Raw genomic sequence first — 26,058 nt, 5'->3', positions numbered from 1 at the left:
AAGCACAGGGGAGATGCGGACGTCTGCTTAGAGCAAGAGCAAGGACAGGATTTTGTTTTAATTTCTTTGCTTTCCAGGGGCTACAGACCTATGCAGTTGCAGGACTCCCACTTTGGGGTGCCTGATGTGCACATTTACATTCTTTAATGCAAAAGACCCAGCTCAGAGCAATCTGATGGAGAGTTCTGGGAACGGAATAAATGAGGCCATACCCTTAGGGGACCATTTCTTCTTTAAAGAAGGCCAGAGAAAGGAGAGGGAAACCTTACGTGCTGAAATGAAAGGTAGCTGCAGAGACTGGAGAGGAGAGAAGCGAATCAAGTCCCAGAAAATAGGCAGACATACAAGTGAAGTCATTGGAGCCAGAGGCTGGGGAGAGGGAGATTTTTGTGATTTTATATGATTGAATTCTTTTTTTTTAGGTTTCTTATATGATATATGGTTTAATTCTTAAAAGGAACCCATATTTCTCATTAGAAATGTTAGAAATCTGAACTTAGTGGATATTGGAATTCTTTATTAATGACTGCATACTTGCCATTCTCAGATTTATACATGTATGTGTGCATGTGTGCGTTTGTGTGTTTAATGTTGTATTTAAGTTTTATCTATGATCCATGGTTGACAAAGTCTCTTAAGAGATAGACTTAGGTAAATTATCTTGATTCTATGCACTTGACCAGAATGAAACCCGTCTCACCTTTGCCAGACTTAAAAAACCTTATCTTTATAAAAGGCTGGAATAGAGACAAATTAGTTTTGGGATCCAGGTCTTCTTGCCATGAAGTTGTCTGGGATTTTTTTCTACTCTTCCAATATTTCATAAATCAATATAGTTCATTTCAGAAATTTTGTAGATGCACAGCTAGTATGGTTGAAAATACCTTTTCAACATTTATCCGTTATATCGATTTTCTTCCCACAAACTATTCTGAGAAATGCAGGTTGGGAAAGAAAAAAGAAAAATCTCTTTAGCTTGGCTATGAACAGTAGCTGCTGATCTAATGGGTGAAAAGTAGAAAAATACAGGTCTCCGTGGTTTGGGGTAGAACAACCATTCCATTGTGCTTGTACCAGCTAGAGCCTACCATAAATTAACACTTTTAGTACATAGATCCAGACAGCCTGAAGAACAAATCACGTTCTTCAAACTCTATCATAACATACTGTGAAAGTATGGTTTGAACAGTGAATCTAACAGTTCTGCCTCTTGATTGATGGCTACGGTAGGAAGCAAGAAGGTATGCCCTGGGGTTATCCTTCTACAGTGAACACAAGTATTTGTAGGGAGGGAGTTAAGCAGTTTTTGTGGTAGCAAGAGGAAGACAAGCAAAGATAAAAGTATGGAGCAAAGTAAAGAATCTACATAGAAATAATCAAAAGTTGGCTAATCATCAATAATGTAAAATAATAATATAAATTATTATTACGTTAAAATTTGCTGCGTGTTTCTGTATAAGATCTTTTCCTATTTTGAAGGTGACAACCTAGTGCTTCGTCCCAAATATGGAAGCTGTATTGTGGGAGATCATCTGTTGGCATGCATCTAAAAATACATTGCACAAGTTCTCTTGATTAAAAGGAAATCAGTTTCATTGATTAAATTTTGTAATACCTTCAAACACAAAAGGTTAATGTACTTTCTCATAAGCTTTTTAAATGACTGTCTGTGTTGAAGGTAATCACTAGATACGTAAGCAAGAAATAACTCTCAAGCCTCATGATAAACTACACGTAACCTTGAATTAAAATATTAATGTGTTTCAGGTGGCTGAACTTGTAACCAGTGAGTTCTTCGAACAAGGAGATCGGGAGAGATCAGAACTCAAACTCACTCCTTCAGTAAGTTCATCCTTTTATTATCACGTATTTACCCTTTCAAATGACATTTTCAAAAATAACTCCAAGTCACAAGTTGAAAATGGAAGAGACTGAGAATGGATTTAAGGAAGCACTCCTGAAAGTTTAAAGCTTTAATTAAACTCAAATGCTAAACACTGTTATTCCCAGGTTTCTGATTAAGAGTGGTGAGCTACTTAACAAGCATTTCCTGAGCACCCACCGTGGAACAAATAGGCACAAGGGAGGATGTGCAAAACGGAATTTGAATAATTCAAAGCCTGGTGCTGGCATTTCATATATGCCTACTTTGTAATAGAAATATTGTACAGCAAAAAAATTAAAGGCAAGCTGTCCAGACTTGAGAAGCTAGATTTTATTTTCTAATTTTAAACTTTTCAAAATCCCAAAAGCAAATCATTTCAAATCTCTGTTTCTTTTCTTTGTTTGCAAAATGAAAAGTTCCACTTGGGGAACCAGGCTCCGGTGACTGGGATGCTATTTATGCTGGACTCGCTCATACAGTTATTATTTGAGAATGCTCACTATAGGCTCAAGATGATGCTGTTTTTATGCATCAGGATACAAAAGTCATAAGTGCCTCATTCACTATCCTCAAGGAGGGGGCAGCCTCTGTATTCCTAGTGAATGATTAGCTAAAAACATATAAACCAATGACTCTGAGAGTGGTGCAAACTATTTTCAAGCCTAGCACAGCACAGTAGATTCAATGAAGCTTAAAAAATGTGTCAATTGTCAAGAAGTGTGTTTACAAGGCTTCAAATCAACTGAGTCTCCAACATTTGGAGGTATTTATAAGATCTTCAATTTTTAAGAGACCCTTCTTTGTTGACATTAAACACAAGAACTATCTCCTAGCTTGAATCGTTTCACCAGTTTGAAGTCAGAACTCACAGCCTTACTAATTTTGAGTCTTCTTAATCAGTTGCTTATGTATAAAAGGTCAGAAGACTTCATAGGCTGAAACACTAATTATTTTAGTTTTCAAAGCAACATACATTTATACAATTTTCAAATCCCTGTATTCTTCTTTAGTGGTGTCACCAAATTTGGTTATAAAAATAAAGATATTAGATTGGAATGCATACAGTGACTGTGTAAAACCTGGTACAACCCAAATTTCTTTCAGCTACACACCTACTTTCAGATAAAAGCTTTTTTCCTCTTAAAAACTGTTTGAGAGGCATTATAATGCAGCAATACCACAGGTCATTTAATTAAATGGAAAAAAATATATATATGAGAAAATTGCCAGAGTCGGTGAGCTGCCGGGTGCAGCGGCGCAGCACTAAGGAGCCTTTATCTGTGGGCTCAGGTAAGGCGTGTTCTGAAGATATAAATGAAATTAGTTTTGTGGTAGAAACATAGCTCTCAATGCTACTGTCTTCTCACAAAAGGCTACTCAACACAGCTGGTGACCGTCTCTCAAGAGAGGCTTGGCTGCTGTGGCAGAGTTATCCCTCATTAGTCCTTTTCCAGAAATGTCTGGAAATGCAGGCAGATAGATAGCAGCCAGAGATAAATGCAGCCAGAGATAAATGCAGCCAGAGCTGATAGTTGCCCTTGATAGTTAGGAAGAAAACTGTCCTGGAGCCCCCTCAGGTATCATGGTCCCAGAAGTCTCTGGAGTGACTTATGAAGACAAAGGCTAATATGGACCACAGTCAGCACTGGAAGCAGTGAGTCAGCTAATAAAGCTGCTTGAGCACCTCCATGTGTCCAGCGTGAAGCCAGGTCCTGTGTATCCAGCAATGAGCAAGATGCCACCTCCCCTCCCCTCAAGACCCATGCCAACATTAAAAAAAATTTAGACATTAAACAAATATTCACTAATACTCAATACAAAGTGCTCTGAAGGAAAAGCACAGGACAATGTGGGATCTCACACTCATTTTTCTCTCATCAAGCATTGATTAAGAAGAAATTAGTCCAGAAATAAGCCCTTACAATTATGGTCAACTGATTTTCAACATGGGTGCCAAGACAATTCAGTGGGGGGAAAACAGTCTTTTTAACAAATGGTTCAGGAACCACTGGATATCCACAGGCAAAAGGATGAGGTTGGTCCTCTACCTCTCGAGATACCCCCAAATAAAGTCAAAATGGATGATAGACCTAAATGTAAGAGCCAAAACTCTTAGAAGAAAATGTAGGTATAAATCTTCTGGGTTGGGTTTGCCATGGTGTCTTAGATATGATACTAAAAGCACAAAGAGACAAAAGATAAAATGGCCTAGAGATGTTGGTCCAGAGATGTTGAATTGTACTTTCTTAAAAGTAAATTGGACTCCATCCATATTAAAAAATTTTGCACATCAAAGGATACTATCAAGAAAGTGAAAAGACAGCCTACAAAATGGGAGAAATTATTTGCAAATCCTATATGTGATATGGGCCAGGTACCTAGACTCTACAAAGAACTGTTATAATTTAACAATAGAAAGACAAATAACTCAATTTTAAAAATGGGCAAAGGATCTGAATAGACATATCTCCAAAGAAGATATATAAATGGCCAATACGTACATGAAAAGATGTTCAAAATCATTTGTCATCCAAGAAATGCAAACTGAAACCACATGAGATACGACTTCACACCCACTCAGATGGCTATAATCAAAAAGTCAGACAATAGCAAGTGTTGGTGAGGCTGTGGAAAAAATAAAACTTCATATATTGCTGGAAGGCATTTAAATGGTGCAGCTGCCTTTAAACAACAGTTTGTCAATTCCTCAAAAAGTAAAACATAGAGTTATCATATGACCCAGAAATTCTACCTCTAGGTATATGGTTTATCTCCAAGAGAAATGAAAACTATACATCCACACAAAAAACTGGTACATGGATGTTCATAGCAGCATTATTCATAATAGACTTGAAATAACTCAAATATTGATCAACTGATGAATAAATAAAATATAGCATATCTATACAATGAAATATTATTTGGCAATAAAAATAAATGAAGTGCTGATGAATGCTGCATAGATAAACGTTGAGAACATTATGCTAAGTGAAAGAAGCCAATCACAAAAGACCACATATCATATGATTCCATTTATATGAAATGTGCAGAAAAAACAAATCCAATGAGATAGAAAGTAGATTAGTGGTTGCCCAAGGCTGGGAGTTTGGGAAAAAATGAAGACTGACTGCTAATGGTATGGGGTTTCTTTTGGGGGTGATAAAAATGTCCTAAAATGGATTGTAAGTGATGGCTGCACAACTCTGTGAATATACTATAAACCACTGCATTAATAAAAGAAGTAACTTTATAATACCCACCAGAAACAGAGTAATTAAATAAATGCGAAAATTTCAAATAGCAAAGAGAACTATGGAGAAAATAAAACAGAATAGTATATTTTAAAGAAACGTTTTGGAGCAAGATTCATGCAGTTCTCAAGAACTATCCCTTTCTCCAACATATTTTCACAGTTGTCTCTGAATTCCAGTCTTCTTTCCTGACGTTTCCCATTCCCATTGCAAGACAAGGACGAGCAGAGCTGGTGGAAGTCAGTGACCTTCTCCTTAACTGAGTGACAGTTTCCTCAGATTTGGCAGCTAGTGATTTCTGCCACAGCCACTCCCGCTCTTGTTTATAAGTCCGACGGAGGCTTTTCCAACATCTCTGGATGAAAGGGATTTCTTGAATCTGCCCTCATGACACCAAAATGATATGGATGCCACGTTTTATCTAGAGGAAACACAAAACTTCCTCTAAGACCATAAGGCAGGGCAAGTTATGCCTGGACAACCTGGTCTTCTAGATAGGTAAGGGCACTAGGTAGCTCCTTAGGCCCTGGGCTTGTCCTTAAGAACAAAGAGAGGGACATTCTCACTGGTGTAGAATTGTCAGTGTTTATTCAAGGAATCTATTTTAACCTTCCAGTTCCAATTGATTATTTCCCTTGTTAAGTCAGCCTAAGAGAAAGTATGTCATTTCTTTTTCTCAAAAATATACCTAAATAATCTCAAACTTTATAACATCATAAAGTTTAAAAGTTTGGAATGAAGAAAGATGAGTGCCTCCCACCATCAACCATCCAAAGATAGATAAGTATTTAGGAATTTATTAATGACAGTATCTTATTAGAAAATACACATAATTGCCAAACCAGCACTCCACCCTAAAAAATTAATACAAACTGTTCCTATTTAATATAAAATTGCTTTTAAGGATCTTTTCCAATCTATCCCATTCCAGCCAATCCTCTCACTATAGAAATAAAGACCTGCATTATTTTTGTGACAATAAAACATATTTCCTTCCTTTAACTTTATCCAATTCCCAGTGACCTGAGAACTTGATTTAGTAGCAGTTACCTGTATCTGAAGACAGATTTTGGCCCCACAAAGTTGCACACTATAAAGTTCAAATAAATGCACTTACAAATCTCATAAAAAGGGGTAAAAATACTTTGTTTCTCATAGGTACAGGAAAAGAAAGTACGTGTGAAGATTGATTATGATTTGGGAAGTGTTCAGTTTGCAAACATGGGACTATTGTGGCAAAGCGTTTGACAAAGCACCTTAAAATACTTCCGGTGTGCTAAAGCAAGCTTTTCCTCCCCTATTCTAGGCTATTTTTGATAGGAACCGAAAAGATGAACTGCCTCGATTGCAATTGGAGTGGATTGATAGCATCTGCATGCCTTTGTATCAGGTAATGTTGATTTGGGAGGGTCTGCATGTCCCAACTGAGCCAGAATAGTAAGTAAGGTATTTCAGAAGCATTCGTTTTAGGAGACCCTTCCAGGGTACAAACATTACTAAGAACTCTGGGTGCACTTTGTCTTTTCCTGGGTTTCTGACCATCCCCAGGGAAGAGTTTTGCTTTCTAAGACATAATCTCCATGGGCTCAACTTCCTCCTCTGTAAACCAGGGGTAATAACATTTTATCTCAATATCTCCCAAACTGTGCCCCATAGAACATAAATATCCAGCTGTAATCCAATAGCTCTCTCTTCAAAGAAGAGCTCACAGACCCAAGAAACACGTGAGTGTTTCAGTGTTTTTTAATTCAGAGTTGATTAACTCTGAATCTCTCAAATATATTTGATTACAGAAATCTTTTTTATTTTTTACAAATTTTCTTTTACTTTATTAATACCAGGTGACACATGAGGGTTCCATGAAACGTGGTGTTCTGCTCTGACCCCATGATCTGGGCCAGGGGGGTTTTGTGAAGCACCTTCCATTTTCAAAAGCTGCCTCTCTCTGAGACACATGCGACGAATCCCAACCAGTGAATTCTGAGCGAGATGCACTAAGGATTCCTAGCTCTGCTCCCTGGTGTGCAGGACTCTGCTCCTGGCAAGGAGACAAGTGTCACTTTCAATGGTTCACACTCCACTTTTTGAGTATGGATTAGGGCTGGCATCCGTTAATACTAACAGTTTAGTGTACACTGGCTTTTAATTCTCCTTCTAAGAATTTGCTTTCACATGTAAAACCTGGCAAGTTCTTTACCCCCTACCTAGCTCAATCATACTGAGCTTCTTTTTTAACTTCAAAGTGAGAAACATGCAGGGAAAGCAAAACCTCTTTAGTTTCTCACTCCATGTAGCTCCATTAAAGACACAGTATTGTTTTTTAAGGACCTCACAATCATTAAGTTCAAGCTCGTCTACCACTTTGTTTTCACCACTTTTAGGAACTGCTGAGCCTTGTCACAGTACCCTAAAAAAAAAAAAAAAAAAAAAAAATAAACTTAGAAGAGTATTGAAGATAGAAATGTAATCTTTTTTTAATTTTTTTAGAGACAGGGTCTCTTTCTAGCACCAAAGCTGGAATGCAGTGTTGTCATCATAGCTCACTGCAGCCTTGAACTCCTGGGCTCAAGTGATCCTCCTGCCTCAGCCTCAGGAGTAGCTGGGACCACAGACAGGCACCACTATGCCCAGCTAATTTTTTTTTTTTTGTAGAGACAGGATCTCACTATGTTGCTCAGGCTGGTCTTGAACTCCTGGCCTCAAGCGATCCTCCTGCCTCAGCCTCCCTAAATCCTGGAATTACCCGCATGAGCCACCTCATCAGGCCTGGAAATATAATTTTTTAATAACTATAAATGATAAAAGTAAATTTTTGTTTTATATTATCCTTAAATACATGGTAGCATAAAGTCAACCAAAATTTTCAAATAATGTAAAATTGATTATTTTAGTTATAAATGGGACATAATGTTCTTTTATTTAACAATGAAAGATTGGGCCAAAAAAAAAATCAAGAATGATGTATACTTTATTATAAGGGGATCCTCAATTCTCTTTTCCTCCTATCTGCTCCTCCCATCCTTGATGTCTCTGGAGAAGCTGGCCCCCATGTGTAAAGCCCATGGCTGTTGGGTCACATATATCTTGCTTTGCTAACTTGACCTTGACTACCCGCATGAATTATTTTTTAATGTTATTCAGTTTCCTGTGCACACTTAGGCAATAAATGGGATGAATAAATTATTCTTCCATTTAATAAAATCCTCTTACTGTGGGTAAAGCTTGGGAGGATGATGACATGTGGTGGGGGTGGGGATGATTAATTTTTGGTACTGGTCTGCAGAGCTATTTTGGAGTGAACCCAAAGTCTACATACACTCTTCCTGTGCGATTCCTTACAGTACATGCTGTAAAGCTGCTGTCCCCAACCCCCGGGGCTGTTACAAACTGGGCCTCACAGCAGGAGGCGAGTGGCCAAGGGCAAGTGAAGCTTCATGTGTATTGACAGCCACTCCCGATCACCTGCGTCACCACGTAAGCTCCACCTCCTGTCAGGTCAACAGCAACATTAGATTCTCCTAGGAGCCAGACCCTATCATAAACTGCCTATTTGAGGGATCTAGGTTGCACGCTCCTTATGAGACTCTAAGGCCTCATGATCTGAGGTGGAGCTGAGGTGAGGATGCTTGTGCTGAGGAGTGGCTGCACATACAGATCATCGTTAGCAGAGAGGTTTGACTGCACAATAAATGTAACGTGCTTGAATCATCCCAAAACCATCCCCCCTGCCACCCTCTGTGGAAAAACTGTCTTCCATGAAACCTGTCCCTGATGTCAAAAAGGTTGGGGACCGTTGCTATAAAGGATCCTCAGGTGGTTTTCCATATTAATTTAATGGTTTTATTACTGACTCACAATTATTAGGGCTTATCTTTTATTTCCTATTAAATACTTTGAAATATTCAGGTTAAAAAGGAAGTTACTTGGATTTAAATAGAAAATAGCAGTTTCTAGAATTTAGGGAGTAATATTATCCCTTCATGGTATGTATCATCCTGATCTTTCACATCTGTTTTACTTCACGATTATACTTTTCTGTGAGGTTATGTACACCGGCTGTTTTCATCTGCAGGAAATAAACATGTAGAAAGATTAAGCGATGTTCCCACCAAATGAGAGTCGTGTCCTGCTCACCCATGACCTCTGTTTTTGTGTGGTGGCCTTTCTACTACTCCTCTCCACCTCTGAGGGAAATTTCCTCCGCTATTTTTTTTATTATTTCACTACCTGGGGCGAGGCATGCCATTCCGAAAGGGAACATGGAAGGAGCTGTTTACAAAAGCTCACATTGATACGTGCTGCTATGCCTTCTCATCTAAAGAGGACGAAAATCTTGCTCCTTTTGATTCTTTATCGCCACTAATTTTTTTTAAAAACTGATGATTTCATTTGTAAGTTTTTTACAAGGCTTCAAAACCAACCTTTCGAGAACCCTCAAACTGAAACTTTGTGGAGTTTAAGTATCCTCTCAAAGGGTCCCTATTTTGTTTCATCTCTTGCAGTGGGTTTCTTTTTCCCACTATTTACCTGGACGATCTCACATCAATTGTTGGTGCTCCCGACCAGGAGTGGAATCAATCAGTGGGCAGGAATCACCACAGTGGGAAGACACAAAATCACGAGGAAATAACAAGCCAGGAAAGTCACTGATGTGACACTAGTCACTGAGGCAACTCAGCAAAAGGCCAGACCAGGGTTTTGAGCTTCAAAGTGCAATAACAAGTCTACCTGAGGAGATAGAAGGCACATGGGGCAGTACGCAGGTGGCAGGAATCTCAAATGTGATTGGTCTGAAATGGCATGGGCTGAAATAGAGAGCATAAGAATCCAGTTTGACCTTGCTTGGTTGGTCTGGGCACATGGCAAAAGAATGCAGAATAGCGCATACGAGACAAGATGTCCTCTCTAATGGCCAAGGCCCCGACCCCAAGGTGGGGTAGGCTTGGCTGCCAGGAAACCTCATGCAGAGCCTAAGACAAACAGATTCTCCTAGAGAGGGCGGGGGGATCCTCCTGCAGGTGGGGAGTGTGAAGCGATGGAGGTAGGGGAGGGTGGAAGCTGACGCTGAGGTAGAGGGAGGGTGGACTCACAGCTGGGCAGTAGATACAAACATGGCTTTACTGTAGCTTTTTTACTTCATTGCCTTTCGCTGGGTAGTTCGGTTTTATTTCGTGGTTTTAAAAGGATTGTGCTTGTCAAATAGATCAAGCACTTTCCGCTTGTGCTCCTGTTCACTGAGTTTGTCTCTCCCCAAGCAAAGGGTAAAGAGTATCGCTTCTCTCGTGGGCCTGAAGGGCTACTTATTTGTGTGCCTGGTTAGGAACCCACATCGGTCCACTTCGGATGCCCATTGGGTTTAAAATCGAAACTTGTCTCTGGGATAACTTCAGTTTCCAGCCAATCTGTGACTACGTTGAGGGAAAAATGATGAGGAACTCCCTGTCCTCCAAAATCTATTTATTAGGAAGTTACCTAAGTAACCTAGTGATTGACTGAAAGTGACACACAGAAAATCTATAAAAATATATAAATAAAACAGAAAAAAGCAATTGTGGGCCCTCTTTACATATGTATTGTACTAAGAGAGGCTGACTGGTTCTCTCTCAAGGGGAGGAAGAGAGCGAGTAATTGTGGCATTGATTTAGCTCTCATACCATGCCAGGTGGGAGGGCACATGCAGAGAATGTCCCAAGATCCATGGAAAGTTATATGATAAGGACATAGGCCATGTTTATCTACATGCCTTTATATCTGAGCATATAGTTCTCTGGAATTTGCTCATCTTTTTAATCACATGATTCCAAACTTTTCTTAAAAACAAAAAAGAAAAGAAAAGAAAATGGTCCTAACAGGCACAAGTCATGATTTATCTGTGACAGCATTTTAATCAGGACGCATATAGGAAGCCTGGAGTGGGCAGGGAACCATCAAAGCACGTTGCCCCAGAGAAGACTAAAGCCCTGGTTAGTTAGCTCTGTCCTAGCAGGGTATCTCGGGAGGAATACATTGACTTCTGATTCCCAGCTTTCTGCTGTCTTTGCACCCTGCTGGGGATCCATTAGCCTGCTGCTCAACATCTTTGGAGAAAAAAAAAAAAAGAAAGAAAGAAGAACTGAAAAAAAAAAGACACCATCAAACTTTGAAGTCATTGCTTGCACCAGCCTTAGGGATAAACAGAAAGCCTCATGTCATCAAATCATTCTGAGCTGCTCTTTGCAATAGCAAGCTGAGTTTAGGCTCCTAATTCTCATTTTCATTCTCAACTTAATCAAACCTCAGTGTACCTAGAATGTCAATGGTGCACAGAGGCATTATAAATCTTCTGTTAAGGATTGAGGGATGTAATTTTTATTATGAACATAATCAGATTTTCAGCTCATCACAAACTGGCTTTTGATTTTGAAGTGTATTATCTCACAGATAATGCAAAACGGCTTGACCTGGGCAGCATCTAGCCAGAATAATTTTCTTTCGCCATTAAGAGCAGGAAAATGTTGGTATGACCAGTGCCTCTTTGTTAAAATGTCATGAGGTTTCTGAAACAGGCCAGGCTTCTGTTGTTAAGATTATAGTAACCTCTGACTTTTCTTCTGCCGTCAGCTGTCATGGTCACTTTAGCAAGTGCATTCTACTTGATGCAATATTAATATGCTTTCTGAAAAAAAAGAAGAAAAAAGTCTTTAAAATATACTTGAAATTGTGGAGACTGGAAATTAGAAATTGATAAACAGGAAAAGAGGATATAAGGTGCTACTCCAGGACAATTTCTCTGGGTATTGATAAAAGTATTTTAAACAAAATTGTTTCCTAGAAAAAATTTCATCTGATTTTTTTTTAAAAGACACCACCCAGGTCAGGTTCCTGTAAAGTGTTTCGCCTATGACATTTATATTCTTGTAATGAGAGGAAGAAATAGTTGCGTCTAATTTCTTACCTGTTCTTACAAAGGGGGACATATATAGAATGGCATCATATATAACTCAAAAAACTCAGGAAGAAGAAAGAAAGGAAAGGAGGGAAGAAGGAAGTAAAATAACTTCCTTTATTCATTATAATTGATCTACCTGGCTCCACCTTTTTCTGGTGATATGGGCTGGAGTGGTGGCAGTGTTCGGTACTTAAACTTCATGGTTAAAACATGTGGTGGCCGGGCGTGGTGGCTCACACCTGTAATCCTAGCACTCTTGGAGGCTGAGGCGGGTGGATTGCTCAAGATCAGGAGTTTGAAACCAGCCTGAGAAAGAACGAGATTCTGTCTCTACTAAAAATAGAAAGAAATTAATTCGCCAACTAAAAATATATAGAAAAAACTAGCCAGGCATGGTGGCACATGCCTGTAGTCCCAGCTACTTGGGAGGCTGAGGCAGAAGGATCTCTTGGGCCAGGAGTCTGAGGTTGCTGTGAGCTAGGCTGACACCACGGCACTCTAGCCTGGGTGACAGAATGAGATTCTGTCTCAAAAAAAAAAACAAAAAAAAACGTGGGGTTGGCAGGGTGTGGGAGACACTAAAATGTGAATTGCTCCCAGACAGAGCTATTTCTCCTCCCCAGCTGATATCTAGGTGCCAGAGAAACTCACCTATGCTTGTGACCATTTTGTGACCTTCAGGAGAAGGACCCCTGGTGCACCTGGCGCCTGCTGGGCCTTACTGGGTTCCTAAGAGGTTGCTGGTCAGGACTTGGGGCGTGATGCTGGGCCAGCCTCTGTGTGACCGTGGGTGTGTGTGTCATGGCAGTTTGTGCAGGCCCTAGATGGTAGCTGTGGCTGCTGAAGTCTGTGGGCCTTGTAGCAGCTCCTCTCGGCATCCCCCCCCCCCAAGCTTCCTTGTCAGATTAGGCAACGGGTTCCCTTGGCATTTACTCAGTTCCCCGGGGGGAACCTTGAACGCCCAGCTACTTTCTTCTCACCCTGCCATCCACACAACTTCCTGAGTCCTTTCTAACATGCTGCTTGGGTGGTGCCAACTTGCTTTAGGAAAATTCTGTCATTTTCCTGAATTTGACTCTGAGATTCCAGGGACAAGCCCTCCCACTAGCCCCAGAGTTTGACCCCCAAGGAATGTGAAGCCAAGACTGCTTACTTCTGATCTCTCTCCCTCTCCCTGTCTCTCTCCCAGCTCTCTCTCTCTGTCCTCTCTTCTCTCTCCCTGCTTCCCTAACATTTTTCCATTTCCTTTTCCTCATCTGATGGGAACTACCCTTGTATGGCCTCCACCATGCTCTCTCTGCAAGAGCTTTCTAGTAAAACTTGATCTGACTTAGCCAGGCTTGGTTCTTCATAGGTAGAGTTGAGTTCTGAAATTTAGAAAACCCCTTCATCACGCAAAGCCGCACGCAGGCGTGTTCTCTCTCGACTCTCAAAGCAGAATGATGACAGCTTGTGGTTTCTAGCTGGGAACCACCACTTGCCTGAAGGAGGGAAGGACACTGAGATAATGGGTGAGGGGCTGCAGGCATTGTCATTCAAACAGATGGAAAAACACATTGGTTTAATATTTTCAAAATGTTGTCCTGTTACCTATATTGTACCCAAATCTGAGTGTTCGTGGTAAAACCTGTTTATCTCAAAAAATATTCATTTTGTGTACTATTAGTCAAATATGAATGGAAGAGAAACATAAATATTTAAAGGGGCAGTTTCATACAATTTATAGGCCCCTCCACTGTAGCCTACCTTCCAAACTTTTGACAAAATGATCTTCCTTAAAAAAAAATTCTGATCATGGCATCTCCCTGCTTAAAAACCTCAGATTACAACCACCATGTATAAGATACCTCCCAAGTCCTTGGTGTAGCATTCCAGGGCCCCCTCATTCATTCTGAAGCCACACCTCAAAGCCTCATCTGTCATCCTTCCCTCTTCCTCGCCCAGACACCCTTTGCCCCAAAGCATAGGACCTACTAACCCTTTTGTCCATCTTCCCTGGCATTTACCTATGCCAGCCTCGTTCTCTCTGCCTGGAAGACATCAGCCAAACTGTCACTTCTTCTGAGAAACCTTTACTCCTTGACATTCCGTGGCACTCTCTTCACCTCTTTATAATCACACATGAAACTCTGTTTTGTGATCATCTTTCTGTCTGTTCCTCTTCCCCATTAGACTGGTTTCTTGGGACCACTGTATTCCTGGCACCTAGCACAGTGCCTACCACATGAAAACTGCTGAGTAAATGTTTGTTGAACAAATGAATGAATGAAGCAGAATTGTGAATGATGAGATGCATCCCGAAGAATTAATTATAAGCAATGGAATGTACAAAGTAAGGTTATAATATCATTTTAAGTGATCACCTGCAAATACAGTCATGCATCATTTAATGACAAGATATGTTCTGAGAAATGCATCATTAGGTGATTTTGTCATTGTATGAACATCATAGAATGTACTTACACATACCTCCATAATATGCTAAAATAAAAAAAAAGAAAAGAATGTACTTACACAAACCTAGATGGCCTATTACACACCTAGGCTAGATGGTATAGCCCAGGTGTCCTCAAACGATGGCCCGCGGGCCACAAGCCATCTGCCTAGCACATTTATCCAGCCCTCCAGGTGTTTTTGCCGCCTCTGCCTGTCCTGCTTAGCAGCTGACTTGTCCCGAGCCCACACTCTCCAGCGGTCTGAGAGACAGTGAACTGGCCCCCTGTTTAAAAAGTTTGAGGACCCCTGGTATAGCCTATTGCTCCTAGCCTACAAACCTGTACAACACGTTACTGCACTCAATACTGTAGGCAATTGTAACACAATGCTAAGAATTTGCACATCTAAACATATCTAAACATAGGAAAGGTACAGTAAAATTATAGTACTGCAATCTATGAGAACATGGTAGCATATGTGCTCCATCATTGACCGAAACATCATTACACGGCACATGACTGTATATAAAACCTTTCATCAGAGTACGCACTGTTATATTCCTGCCCATAATCTTGAGTATATGGCCTATGATATCTTTTTAGAAAATGGTTTAGTTCTCATCATGGTTGAATTGGCCCTTAATTCTATTGTAAAAGACCAGTTATGCCTTGCATTTTTCAGAGCTTTGACTTTTTCAGCTTGGAAATGCATTAAATTTTCTTTTATCCACCATTGCCAGAAAATGTAGTCATCTAGTTAATTTGGTGTTCAAAGTTAATAGATTGAGCTAGCATATATCATGAAGAGATTTCAAGAAATTATATCATACATTATATACATATTATTTCAAAAAATTATGATACATTGAAATATACTAGATTTATCATGATTAAAAGGTAATCTTTCTTTGACTTAGAAGAATTTTTAGATCCTCCATTGCTTAACAGTTGGTTATCAGTATAAACATCAAATATGATAATAATATGCTGTGTAGGATGAAGTGTGGGATAGTGGAGAGGGCTCATTAATAGAAGAGCAGTTAAATTCATGTCACTTCCTGCATCATGCATGATATTGGCAGGTACATACCCTTGGCTACATCTCAGAGTTCTTCCTGAGTACCTAATGCTCCAGGATGTTGGATTTTGTAGAGAATCTTCTACCTCCAAAAAGGAGTTTGACCTGATAAAGCAACCTGCTCTGTACATTTTCTTATAAATAAAATGGACTTTAATTTTTTTATTTCATGCAACTTAAAAAAAAAAACACCTCATTCTTTATACAGTAGTACTTAATCGATCCCTATCGATATGTATTTTATGAGCTCAAAAACTGCCATCATGAATCCATATTAAAATGCTAGAATCTGGTGAAAAAATTATAATATATTCCATCACAGTTCTGGAAGCCAGAATTCAGGTGTCAGCAGGGTTGGTCCCCTCTGAAGGCTCTGAGGGAGAATCTGCCCCATGCCTGTCTCCCAGCTTGTGGTGGTTGCCAGCAGTCCTTGACGTTCCTTGCCTTGTAGATGCATCACTCTAAGTTCTGCCTTTCTTCACATGACATTCTTCCTTGTGTCTCTTGTTTTCATATCACCTTCTTATAAACACCAACCACTGGATTAGGGTCCCCCTTAATCCAATATGACCTCATTTTACCTTGATGATATCTGTAAAGACCCTATTTCCAAATATGGTCAGATTCACAGGTACAGGGGTTAGGACTTCAGAATATCTTTCAGGAGGACACGATTCAATTCACAACAGTGAGGTTGAGGCATGAGGCTGGAAAGGTTGAAAGTCAGCAAATGGGGTCTCAGGAACCTCCCACAACCCACTGTTTTGCCAGGCAAACAGCCTCTGCAACTGCTGCCATGTCGAGAGACCAGAGAGCTCTTCTCTCGGAGCACTAATGGAGAGAACTCGTAGCTCAAGTTAAAAGTCTGTGGAATGACTGGCTGGACCCCCAGATGCCCTCCTACTCTGCACCTGGGATGCCGGCAGCTAGATGCCCCAGAAGCAGAACGCTGGATTCTTCTCTAGGGAAACAGAACAGCCTCAGAGAAAAGATTTGCATGCACCTGCACTTGGGAGTCCCTCAACGAATCAACTCCCTGCAGGATGCCCTTAAAATGGGCCTACCAGTTGACAATCACAGCTCTGCCACTTGCCTGCCCACCTCCCCCTTTATGTGCTGCCTTGAATAAGTCTTGCAGTGTCTTGCGTTTACATATATGCAAACAGATAAGAGCACAGAATGTTTGAGGGCAGCCTCCAATAGAAAAGAATAGAAGCAAATCTAAATCATGAAAGAAAAGGGAATTCAGAGCTTACAGTAAAGGTAGAAAAAAGAAGACAACTTGAAAAAAAACCTCTAATACCATCAAAAAAATAAGAAATACGTTATAAAACGAGACCCAAAATGCCTGGGGTTTTCTTCTCCTCTATTATTTTCTAGGTGCCACATCATGATTTTTCTCCTTCGTCTGGGTCCCCTACATTAGTAGGGTCCTCATGACTGTCCCACTGCCAGCTGCCTCCACTCAGACCCTTGTTGCACTCAGCAGCCCCTCCCCAGTCTCACCCCCACAATCCCATCCTCCAAGCACCATGTGACCACCAGAGCTGTCATCCTAAAGCAGACCTGATGGTATCACCCACCTGTTTAAAGTCCCTCCCCATGCAGGCCCTCCCTCCCCATTACTAGAGGGAAAAAATCTAAGCTGGCACATTCGACCTTCCTGTCCCACCTCCTCTCTCTCCTTCCTTCATACCCTCTGCTCTTGCCATGACTGGCCACCTGCCATTTCCCAAATTGCTACCTCACTAATGTTCCACGCCCAGTGCCTTTCTCACACAGCCGTCTCTGCAGGCCTACCTTTCCCTCCTCTCCCCAAGCAACTCCTAGTCTTATGTGGAAACACTGCTCAGATGACAGGCTCCATGTAAAACCTCTGTTTGCCCCCAGGAGGTAGATATTTCAGCCTTCAGGATGCTCTGTGGGTTGCTTTATTAGCACATTTTAATTATTTGCATCCATTGTCTCTGTTGTTCATCACAATGCCCAGCCCAGCTAAATGCTACCAACCTCCTCCCTCATCCAAGCTGCAGCCACAGTGTGTAAGTTTGTTATCCTGCTGCTAGGAGCCCCCAGGAGGCTGCCTCAGCAACACAGCAAGTGCACGAGAGTGACAGGAACAGGGAAGATTGGGTTATCAGTTGCTACTAGTAAGAGCTTGCATTCCCCCAGCATCTTGTGCTTTCAGGGTGCCCTGAAATAACCTATCGTTCCTGAGTTGCCCTGTGGCGGATGTTAGCATTTCTGCCTTTATTTCACGGACGAGAAACTAGGGAGGTTATCCTTGCTGCTCAGAATCACCCCCAGTGAATTAGGGGAGTGTCAGCATCAGAACCAATACCTCCTACAAGCAAAGAGCGGGATGAGCTACAGAACCATGAAATAGCAGGAAAGGAAAAATTATTCTCCAAGTCCTTGACTTAATAGATCGTGGTCTAAGGTCTCAGTGCTACAGGTGCTACAAAATGGCTGAAAAACCTACAGGGGAAAGGAGAAATAGAGAAACAGAAACATACAAAGAAAGAGCCAGCGGGAAAGAGAAAAAAAGACCTAAGATGAGGGCCTAAGAGGAGACAATGAGGGCTGAGTGATTTTATGTGTCCTCTTTCAAACCTGCCCTCCACACTCATAAACCCAAAGCCCGCTACCCTCAGCTTTCTCCTTTTGATCACTACTGGCTAATAGGTTTGGCTGAAAGTAGCTTCCCTCTGCTACTTTTTAAAAGTCTTTAGCCTTACAAAGTGACTTTTTTCTTGAAGCAAATGGAATTGATGATAGATAATATCAACTTTTCCAAGAGTCTGATCCAAGGGAGGTGAAGTATGTCGACATGCTTTAGGAAGAGTAAATATTGTATGTTGAAGCCCTCCAACACGTGAGTCGTTACTGCTATCATTAATATCATCTCTAAACCTCAGTATCTCTGCTGTAAATCTGGATAATAATAGCCCAGCTGCCTGTCTCACAAAGATACGGTGAGTCTACAATAACTTTTCTTGAGCATTCGCTATGCGCTCAAGATGGACTTTCCAAACATTATCTGATTTAATTGTCCTAGCAATATCAAGTTAGACACTATAATTATCCCATTTGTCAGATGTGGAAACGGAGGCTACAGAGTTTCTGTAACTTACCCAAGAGTGCACAGCAAGTGGCAGGGCTTAGATTCTCCATGCGTCGAAATCTGCAGCTTCTAACGCGTATGCCCTCCTGTCACCTGAGACCGTGTATTTGCCAGTGTTAGCATCATATAAACCTCATATCCTTTACTGAGTCACCTTTAACAGAAGCAATGTGCTATTTTAATACTAATATGTTTAACTAGGAGCTACTTGCAGATCGCCTATAGGTGAGGAAAGCAAAACCCTGAGATGTCACTTTCAAGTGACCCGACTTAAGAGTGGCAGAGCTGGGTTTAGAACCCGAGACTTTTGATCTTTCTTCTGTTTAGGGTTTGTGCCAAAAGACCCCAAATACCCTACCATCTACGTATAAAGTATGAAGTATGTTATCTCAAAGTGTTCAAGGCTAGCCTGGAGGGGCAAAATTGTCAAAGGAAATCCACGTGGTTAGCAAGTTCTGCTTGCTTTCAAACAAGCAGAAAGCAGACTGAACTCAGTGTGTTTTGAAGGACAGCATGGTGAACCACGATGCCTCCAAGAACGGGGGAAATGGAATGAAAAGTCAGCAAACAAGGTAGAAAAGACAGCCCTGCGAGGGCCTGAGAAACTGAACAGAAAATCTGAAGGAAGATAAATGGATAATTTAACAGCTATTCAGTTTTTAAGAAAGACAAAGAACAAGCTACATTGCATCAGAAAAGGACTAGAAATGATGATGGATGGGACCCTTCAAATGAGTGGTGAGCACAACAGAATCACAGTGGCCTGCGGAATTCCCAGCTGAGGGCAAATTTGAGGAACTCAATAAGGATATGAGACTGATACGGATTGAAGAGTTTTTCAAAATCTATTTAATGGCCAGGCAGGGGACATTGATCGCTTTTCAGAGGGAATGTTGAGGGGCAATGAGGTAGTCAGCCCTTATTTGTGACGTGGATGGGTGGGCAGCGGGTTGGGGGATGTTGGTACACAATATCATTGCAACATACATGAAGATATTAAAATAACGTTGAATTATGGTGGTAAAGCACTAAATTATTTTGATCTTTATGGAAATAAGCATTTCCCTTTGTTGTCCTTGTACTTGCAAGCCTTCTCTAACTGCTAACAATCAGATGACTCATTAAATAATTACAATACATGACCAAATATGGCTAGTTCCTTTATCAGTTCATGTTAGATTTTTAAATAAAATATTTCATTGCTAAATAGTTTATGCACACTCAGCGAACACAATTCAAAATGTACTAAAGGCACAAACATATCAGAGAAAAGTGATCCTCCCTCACGCTCCTGTCTGCCAGTCACCCAATTCTACTCCCACTGTTAACCAATTTCTGTGTGTGCCTCTCAAGACAGTTTATATGAAAGCATAAATGCAGTGTTTTTGCAGTTTTTTACACATAATGTTTATACCTTGTTTTCTACATACAGTGTGTATACACGTATCTATATGTACTATGCTCATATATATGTATGTGCATGTGCATATATATGAGCATAGTGCTTATCCCATACCTTGCTTCTTTACACTTAATACATTTTCTAGATTATTCCTTTTCAGTTTCCACACATAAGCTATCTCATTCTTTTTTATTGGTGGCATAGTATTCAATTTTAAAGGTAGAGAATAAATTATTTAACCAATAATTATTTAGCCAATAATTAATTATTTAATTATTTATACACATTGATGCTGTATCTAATAGTTTGCTATTGTAAACAATGTGCAATAAATATCCTTGGAAGTACATAATTTTCACACTTTGTTTATAGGATAAATACCCAGAAATGGGATTACTGGGCAATTGGAGTATGGAAATTTGAAATGTTGATGGCTATTGCCAACTTTCTCTCTGTGGAATTTGAACCAATTTATATTCCCAGCAGCAACATCTGAAGTGCCTATTGCTCCATACCTTTACCAACACAGTGTGTTCTCAAATTTCTTGAATTTTGCTAATGTAGTAAGTGCAGAATCTATCTCGTTATAGTTTTAATTTATACTTTCTGCATTAGAAATGAATATGATTATAGTTTTAGTATAGATTTAACTCACTTAGAAGCCATTTGTATTTTTTTTCTGTAAACTGTTCATATTTTTGCCTATTTTTCTATTGGGTAAGTGGTCTTTTCCTTGTTGATTTGGAAGAGCTCATTATAAAAGTAAAGAAATTGACCTTTATCCATAGGAAAAGTGGCAAATATTTTTCCCAGTTTGTCATTTATCTTTTCACTTTGTTTATGCTATACATATGTTGATTTTACATAGTCAAATTCATGAATCTTCTTTCATGGCTCTGAATTTTGTGTCATACTTATTATAATGACTTTTCCATTCAAAACTATAAAATTAAACAAATTTTTTCAGAACTTCTTTTAGTGTTTTACAGTTTTGTTTTTTTATATTTGAAGCTTTGATTCTTCTGGTTTGGTTTGTTTTACTATAAAGCGTGAGGTAGGAATCCAACTTTATTTTTTAGGCTACCCAGTTTTCTTTATATCAGTTTTTGACTAATCTTTTTCCTTATGATTTGAATGTGACTGTTATCATATACTAAATTCCCTTAAATTTGGGCCTACATTTAGTCTTTCTATACTATTCTATTGACTTATCTACTTAGTCATATTATTTTAATTAATATCACTTTATAGTATATTTTAATATCTGGTAAGACTAGTTTCGACTTTCTCATTACTCTTCTTTTTCAGTGTTTTCTAGGTATTCTTGTTTATTTTTCCATATAAGCTTTATAATTTAGTTCAAAAACAAATTCAGTTTGTCTTTCTATAAGTAGCTTATTTAATTTTAGATGGTCAATGTCTGAAAAATAAATTAATATAGAATTTTACAACTTTTAAGAAATAGAAAATATTGCCCATTAGGAGGTTTTATTCATAAAATTCTTAGTTTCCTCTCTTAAACTGCACTTCAGAAATGTAATAAAACTATTAGGGATATTGGTCCTGCTTTCCCTACACATACAAACTTTTCCTATATCTTATCCTTTTAAGGAGTTAGCAATGTAATTAAAAAAGAGCCAACCAGGTCTTACAGTAGACAGATTGGCCCCTTTCTATGGACAAAGAGAAGGCCGCCTAATGATACAGCATCTTCCTCAGACATATACCCAGTGATATATGTAAATATTCCCTTTTCTTTTCTTTTTATTCTCTATCTCAAAAATCTCACTTTCTTTATTAGGTTGTAAAATTAAGGAAAAGAAGGTTCCCTTACCATATATAGAGAGATCACTAAAATAACAGAGCATTTTTATCCTCGTAGATCTTTACCTAAAAACGAAGCATTTCTCCTGGATGCTTTGGGTGTAGTCCTCTGTAGATCTGGGGCGTGGGGATGTAGGGGCTTGACAGCTCTCAAGCCATCTCCCTGTCTCAAATATGAGCACTGATTGGGGCTAAGCATCAGGACCACCTTTAAATTCTCATAAGAAATGCTCAGTAATCATCAGATTTGCATGGTACTCACTAAGCAGTTCATCACTGCATATGATTAGCCTAGTGCCTCTTTGGGGATTCTCAAATATAAGCAAAAAAAAAATTGAGCAAATGCTAATAGAGTATTTTAGAATTCATTCTTCGAGGTCTTATAGTTCCTTACCAATCACACCAAGGACATGGATTTGCAATTCTGTATTCGTAGAATCCTCTCCCACCCAGGCACCCTCTCCATTATGTGGGGGACTCCTAGGACTCAAGACATAAGAAGAGCACAAAATAAATATATGGTGAATGAATGTTTGCAGCACAACAAACTAAAACTTTTAAATGGCCTTTTTTACACACTGAACTTTGAAAAAATAATAGATTTTTATATATTTCTGTAAAATCTCAGGTGGCATAGTTTTACCAGAAAACATTCTGGCATGTGGAAAGGTGGATTATCACCATGTGGCGGCAGTTTAGTTACATGTTCCAACCACCTCTTATATGAAGCCCCATTCATCAAAGGCTGTGGCTTCTGGGTCAGTGGCCATTCCTTCCGAGTCAAAAGTTGCCCACACAATGAACATGATTGATTAGCTACCAGTCTGCTCTGAAAACCCAACCAACAGGATAACCAAGGACAGTATCCTAGAGGGGCTCGTTATAACAGAAGAAACTGTTCTCCTTGCTCCCATTTAAATGAGCTATCTTTAGGCCTGTCTGTCACTCACTACTTAAAATCCTTGTTTTATTTTCCCAGGGCAGGGTAGAGTAGACGAGTCATGGAAGATTCTCTGTCTATACCTTTTGTTTGGGAGGTGGTATTTCTTCCTTACTTAGTGAGGCCTCCACCCTCCGGTGAATTTGTCCTGAACCAGTGTCAGGGACACTAGAACAAAAAGGTTTCATCATTGTCCTCAACACTGCAGTAAGGTGTGAGACACCTATTGTTACCAATGTTTCAGTTGTGATCTCTAATGTGAAGACACCATGTCAGTCAGGCCTGGACTGACATTTCAGCTCTGCTATATACTCAACCATGTAAACTTTGGCTCTTTTAACTTAATTTCCCCAATCTCAGGTTCCTCCTCTGTCAAAACAGAGTCAATAATACCTATCTCACAGCACTGTTGCGAAGTTTAATCAGCTCATACGTGGAGAGTTCCCAGAATGGCACCTGGAACAGGTTACCTTTAATACTCAGTAGTTAGTTTATTTTAGCAAGATGTGTTTTACTCTTTATTACAGCAAGCAAATAGTTGGTCCAAAGAATAGATTCAGCTCACAGACATGTTTCGTTGAGTCGAACACACTTTTTAAATTGTAAAATGTCTAGTTTGCCGCGGTCCCCACCGCTCCCAACTATACATCATGCAGCCTACTTCCCTCATTAACTTCACTGTCCTGGCCCTGTGGGCATTTGAGTTTAAGATACTTGCCCTATATTATGGAAATAACAATGCTATTAATCCAAGGAGACTAAAATTCCTGCCTCATTAATTTATTAGGTCACTTGTAAATATCATTTGCCACACAGGAATCCCTTGAGCATATAAATAAAATAAGCAACACAAGTAACCTGAGAGGTCAGGAAAGAAATGGAAAGTGGGAGAGAAAACTGCTATAACGCATTGTTGCACTTTCATTTTTACTTGCACTGCTAATCTGCTTCAAACCTTGAAAGAATATGATCTCTTTCTAACTTACTATTAGCACTATAATTGTCTCACAGAAGATTAGACATTGGTGCTACAAACATCGTCTCCATTTGTAACTTAGGTAGACTATGCCCTTAAAATTCTAATTGCGGATCTGAATCATTCTTGCCTTAGAGTCTAATGAACTTGCTTACTAAGCAGTACCTCTGTGGCTTTGTCATCTTTTCTGCTATTTGGGTAACAGTCTCACATTTTTTAGATTTTAAGATCTCATATACTGCTAACAAAACAGGATAATCTGACAATATTTTTTGGCATTTGCAAAATACCTCACACAGCCTTACTGTCACTACTGAATAGTAACAGAGCCACAGAGTAAATACCACATATAGAAAAATAGTTTTTCCACTTGGAAAAAGCAACTCACCCTCTGTGATAAACATGGTGTAACACTGAATTCCCACTAAGGAGAAAATAACAACTAATGGCTGTTTTCTGTCTATCTGAGTTCACCTGGACCATAGAGAAAATCCAAATGAAATGGATGCCCCCACCTGATTCCTTTGAGTATACCTTCCTTGGAAGCCACAGATTCCATAGGCTTGTTAACTTTGCCACCAAGGGAGTTGGCACCCTCCATTAGTGTTTGCCGAGTCCCCATAACATGACAGACTAAGAATGTGAACCTTTTAAAAGGAAAGGAAATTGCCCCTTCTGTTGGGCAGACTCTGGGGGTTCAAGGAGAAGGGAGGTAGCTGCTAGCCAGTCCTTGACTCTTAGACCCCTGAGGCCCAAGCTCTAAGATATTCTTGGCAGCTCAGAGGTTACACCTTTGTCATAGCTATTATCATATCAAAAAAGAAAAGAAAAAGAAAGCCTCATTTCCAACAGTTCCATGTAAAACCCCAAGAGACCTTTGATTGGGTTAGCTTGTGCCCGATGCCAATCCCTAAGCAAATCACAGGGACACTCCTGCTGGTCAGGCCTGATTTAATCTGAGCATGTGAAATGGATTCTGTTACCAGAGAAGGGTAAAGGGACAATGTATAGCCTCTGCTGTCTACTAGAGTTCACTTATAACCATTACCAAAAAAAAAAAGCTAACTTATAACACATATACACACAACACAGGGAATCAATTTGTTCAAGTATCAAGATGCCTAAAACACTCTGCCGCCTGTACAAATAGTCAGAAAAATAGAGTCCTACAATATGACATCAATTTTCTCAATTAGGAATTCAGCTACTAGTAAAATATGGAAATAATCTAGAGAAGCCAATTCTGTACTGCTCTGATATGGCAGCTCCATAACCATCAGAAACCCAGCCTTTTTCTTAGCATATGGCTGCCATAGTCAAGTTTGCTTCATAGTCACAAGATAGCCACTGTGGCTCCAGCCATTATATTCATATTCCAACAGCAAGAGATAGATAGGGACAAGGGCAAAAGAATGCACCTCTTAGCAGAATAAGGCCCCTTTAAAGAATTTTCCCTGGGCCTCTACTTTATGAATTCTACTTCTATCTCCCTGGCCACTCCTAAACTCGAGGGAGGTTAAAATGCATATTGGGCAGGCAACTAGCAAACTCTTCTAGAGACACCACAATTGGAAGAATAAATAACCATGTCCCCAAAGAAGGAAGAAGTTATAAGGATAGAGCTCTTTAAACTCCATTGTGTTGTAGCCTGAGAAGAACTCAACAAATAATATATATTTCAGATCCTCAGCTGTTGTGACCCCACTATGTCATCCTTGCCTCTCCTTGGGCCACCCTTGGTCTTTTTTCCAAACTTCAGCCTTATATTTGGGCAGCCCTGAACCCTGTCCACTCTTTTCCAGGGTGACTCTACCTCTTACTTGCCCCTCTGACCAATTTTGTCCTCTACAGACCTAAGTGATATGAACACAGCTGCAACCACAGTAGCATTTGAGTCTGTTAAGGGGAAAACATTTATTGGCTAATCAGATATTCCTTAGGATGGAAAAACAATATTCCTGTCTGGAAATTCACTTTTCATTCATAACTCTAACCAGCAGGGCTGCCCTATGCAAAATCATGTGCTAACATTACATACATGGTAGTTGGTTACCAACATGGGCTCTAGAATCAGAGAGACCTGGGTCCAAACCATGGCTCTGAGTCCCCAAGCAAATTATAGAGCCTTTCGGAGCCTGATTTTCTTATCTTTAAAATGGGCTCATAATGGACATACCTCACTCATCTGGTTTTGTTTTGAGGATTTAATGAGATA

The 26,058-nt window shown here is 39.9% G+C and overlaps 1 protein-coding gene across 1 annotated transcript in view; it reads left to right on the top strand.

Moving 5' to 3' along the window:
- LOC105883021 (dual 3',5'-cyclic-AMP and -GMP phosphodiesterase 11A) overlaps positions 1 to 26,058 on the top strand; it is a 185,836-nt gene that overhangs the window by 144,975 nt on the left and 14,803 nt on the right. Inside the window, exons 14-15 of the mRNA XM_076005395.1 lie at positions 1,768 to 1,842; positions 6,443 to 6,526. Of these exons, the coding sequence (XP_075861510.1) occupies positions 1,768 to 1,842; positions 6,443 to 6,526 (159 nt within the window). The remainder of the gene's footprint in view (positions 1 to 1,767; positions 1,843 to 6,442; positions 6,527 to 26,058) is intronic.

Source organism: Microcebus murinus, chromosome 8, assembly GCF_040939455.1.
Source record: "Microcebus murinus isolate Inina chromosome 8, M.murinus_Inina_mat1.0, whole genome shotgun sequence".
Lineage (NCBI taxonomy): Eukaryota > Metazoa > Chordata > Mammalia > Primates > Cheirogaleidae > Microcebus > Microcebus murinus.
Note: the sequence above shows the minus strand (reverse complement) of the source record. Positions and strands in the feature narration are given on the sequence as shown.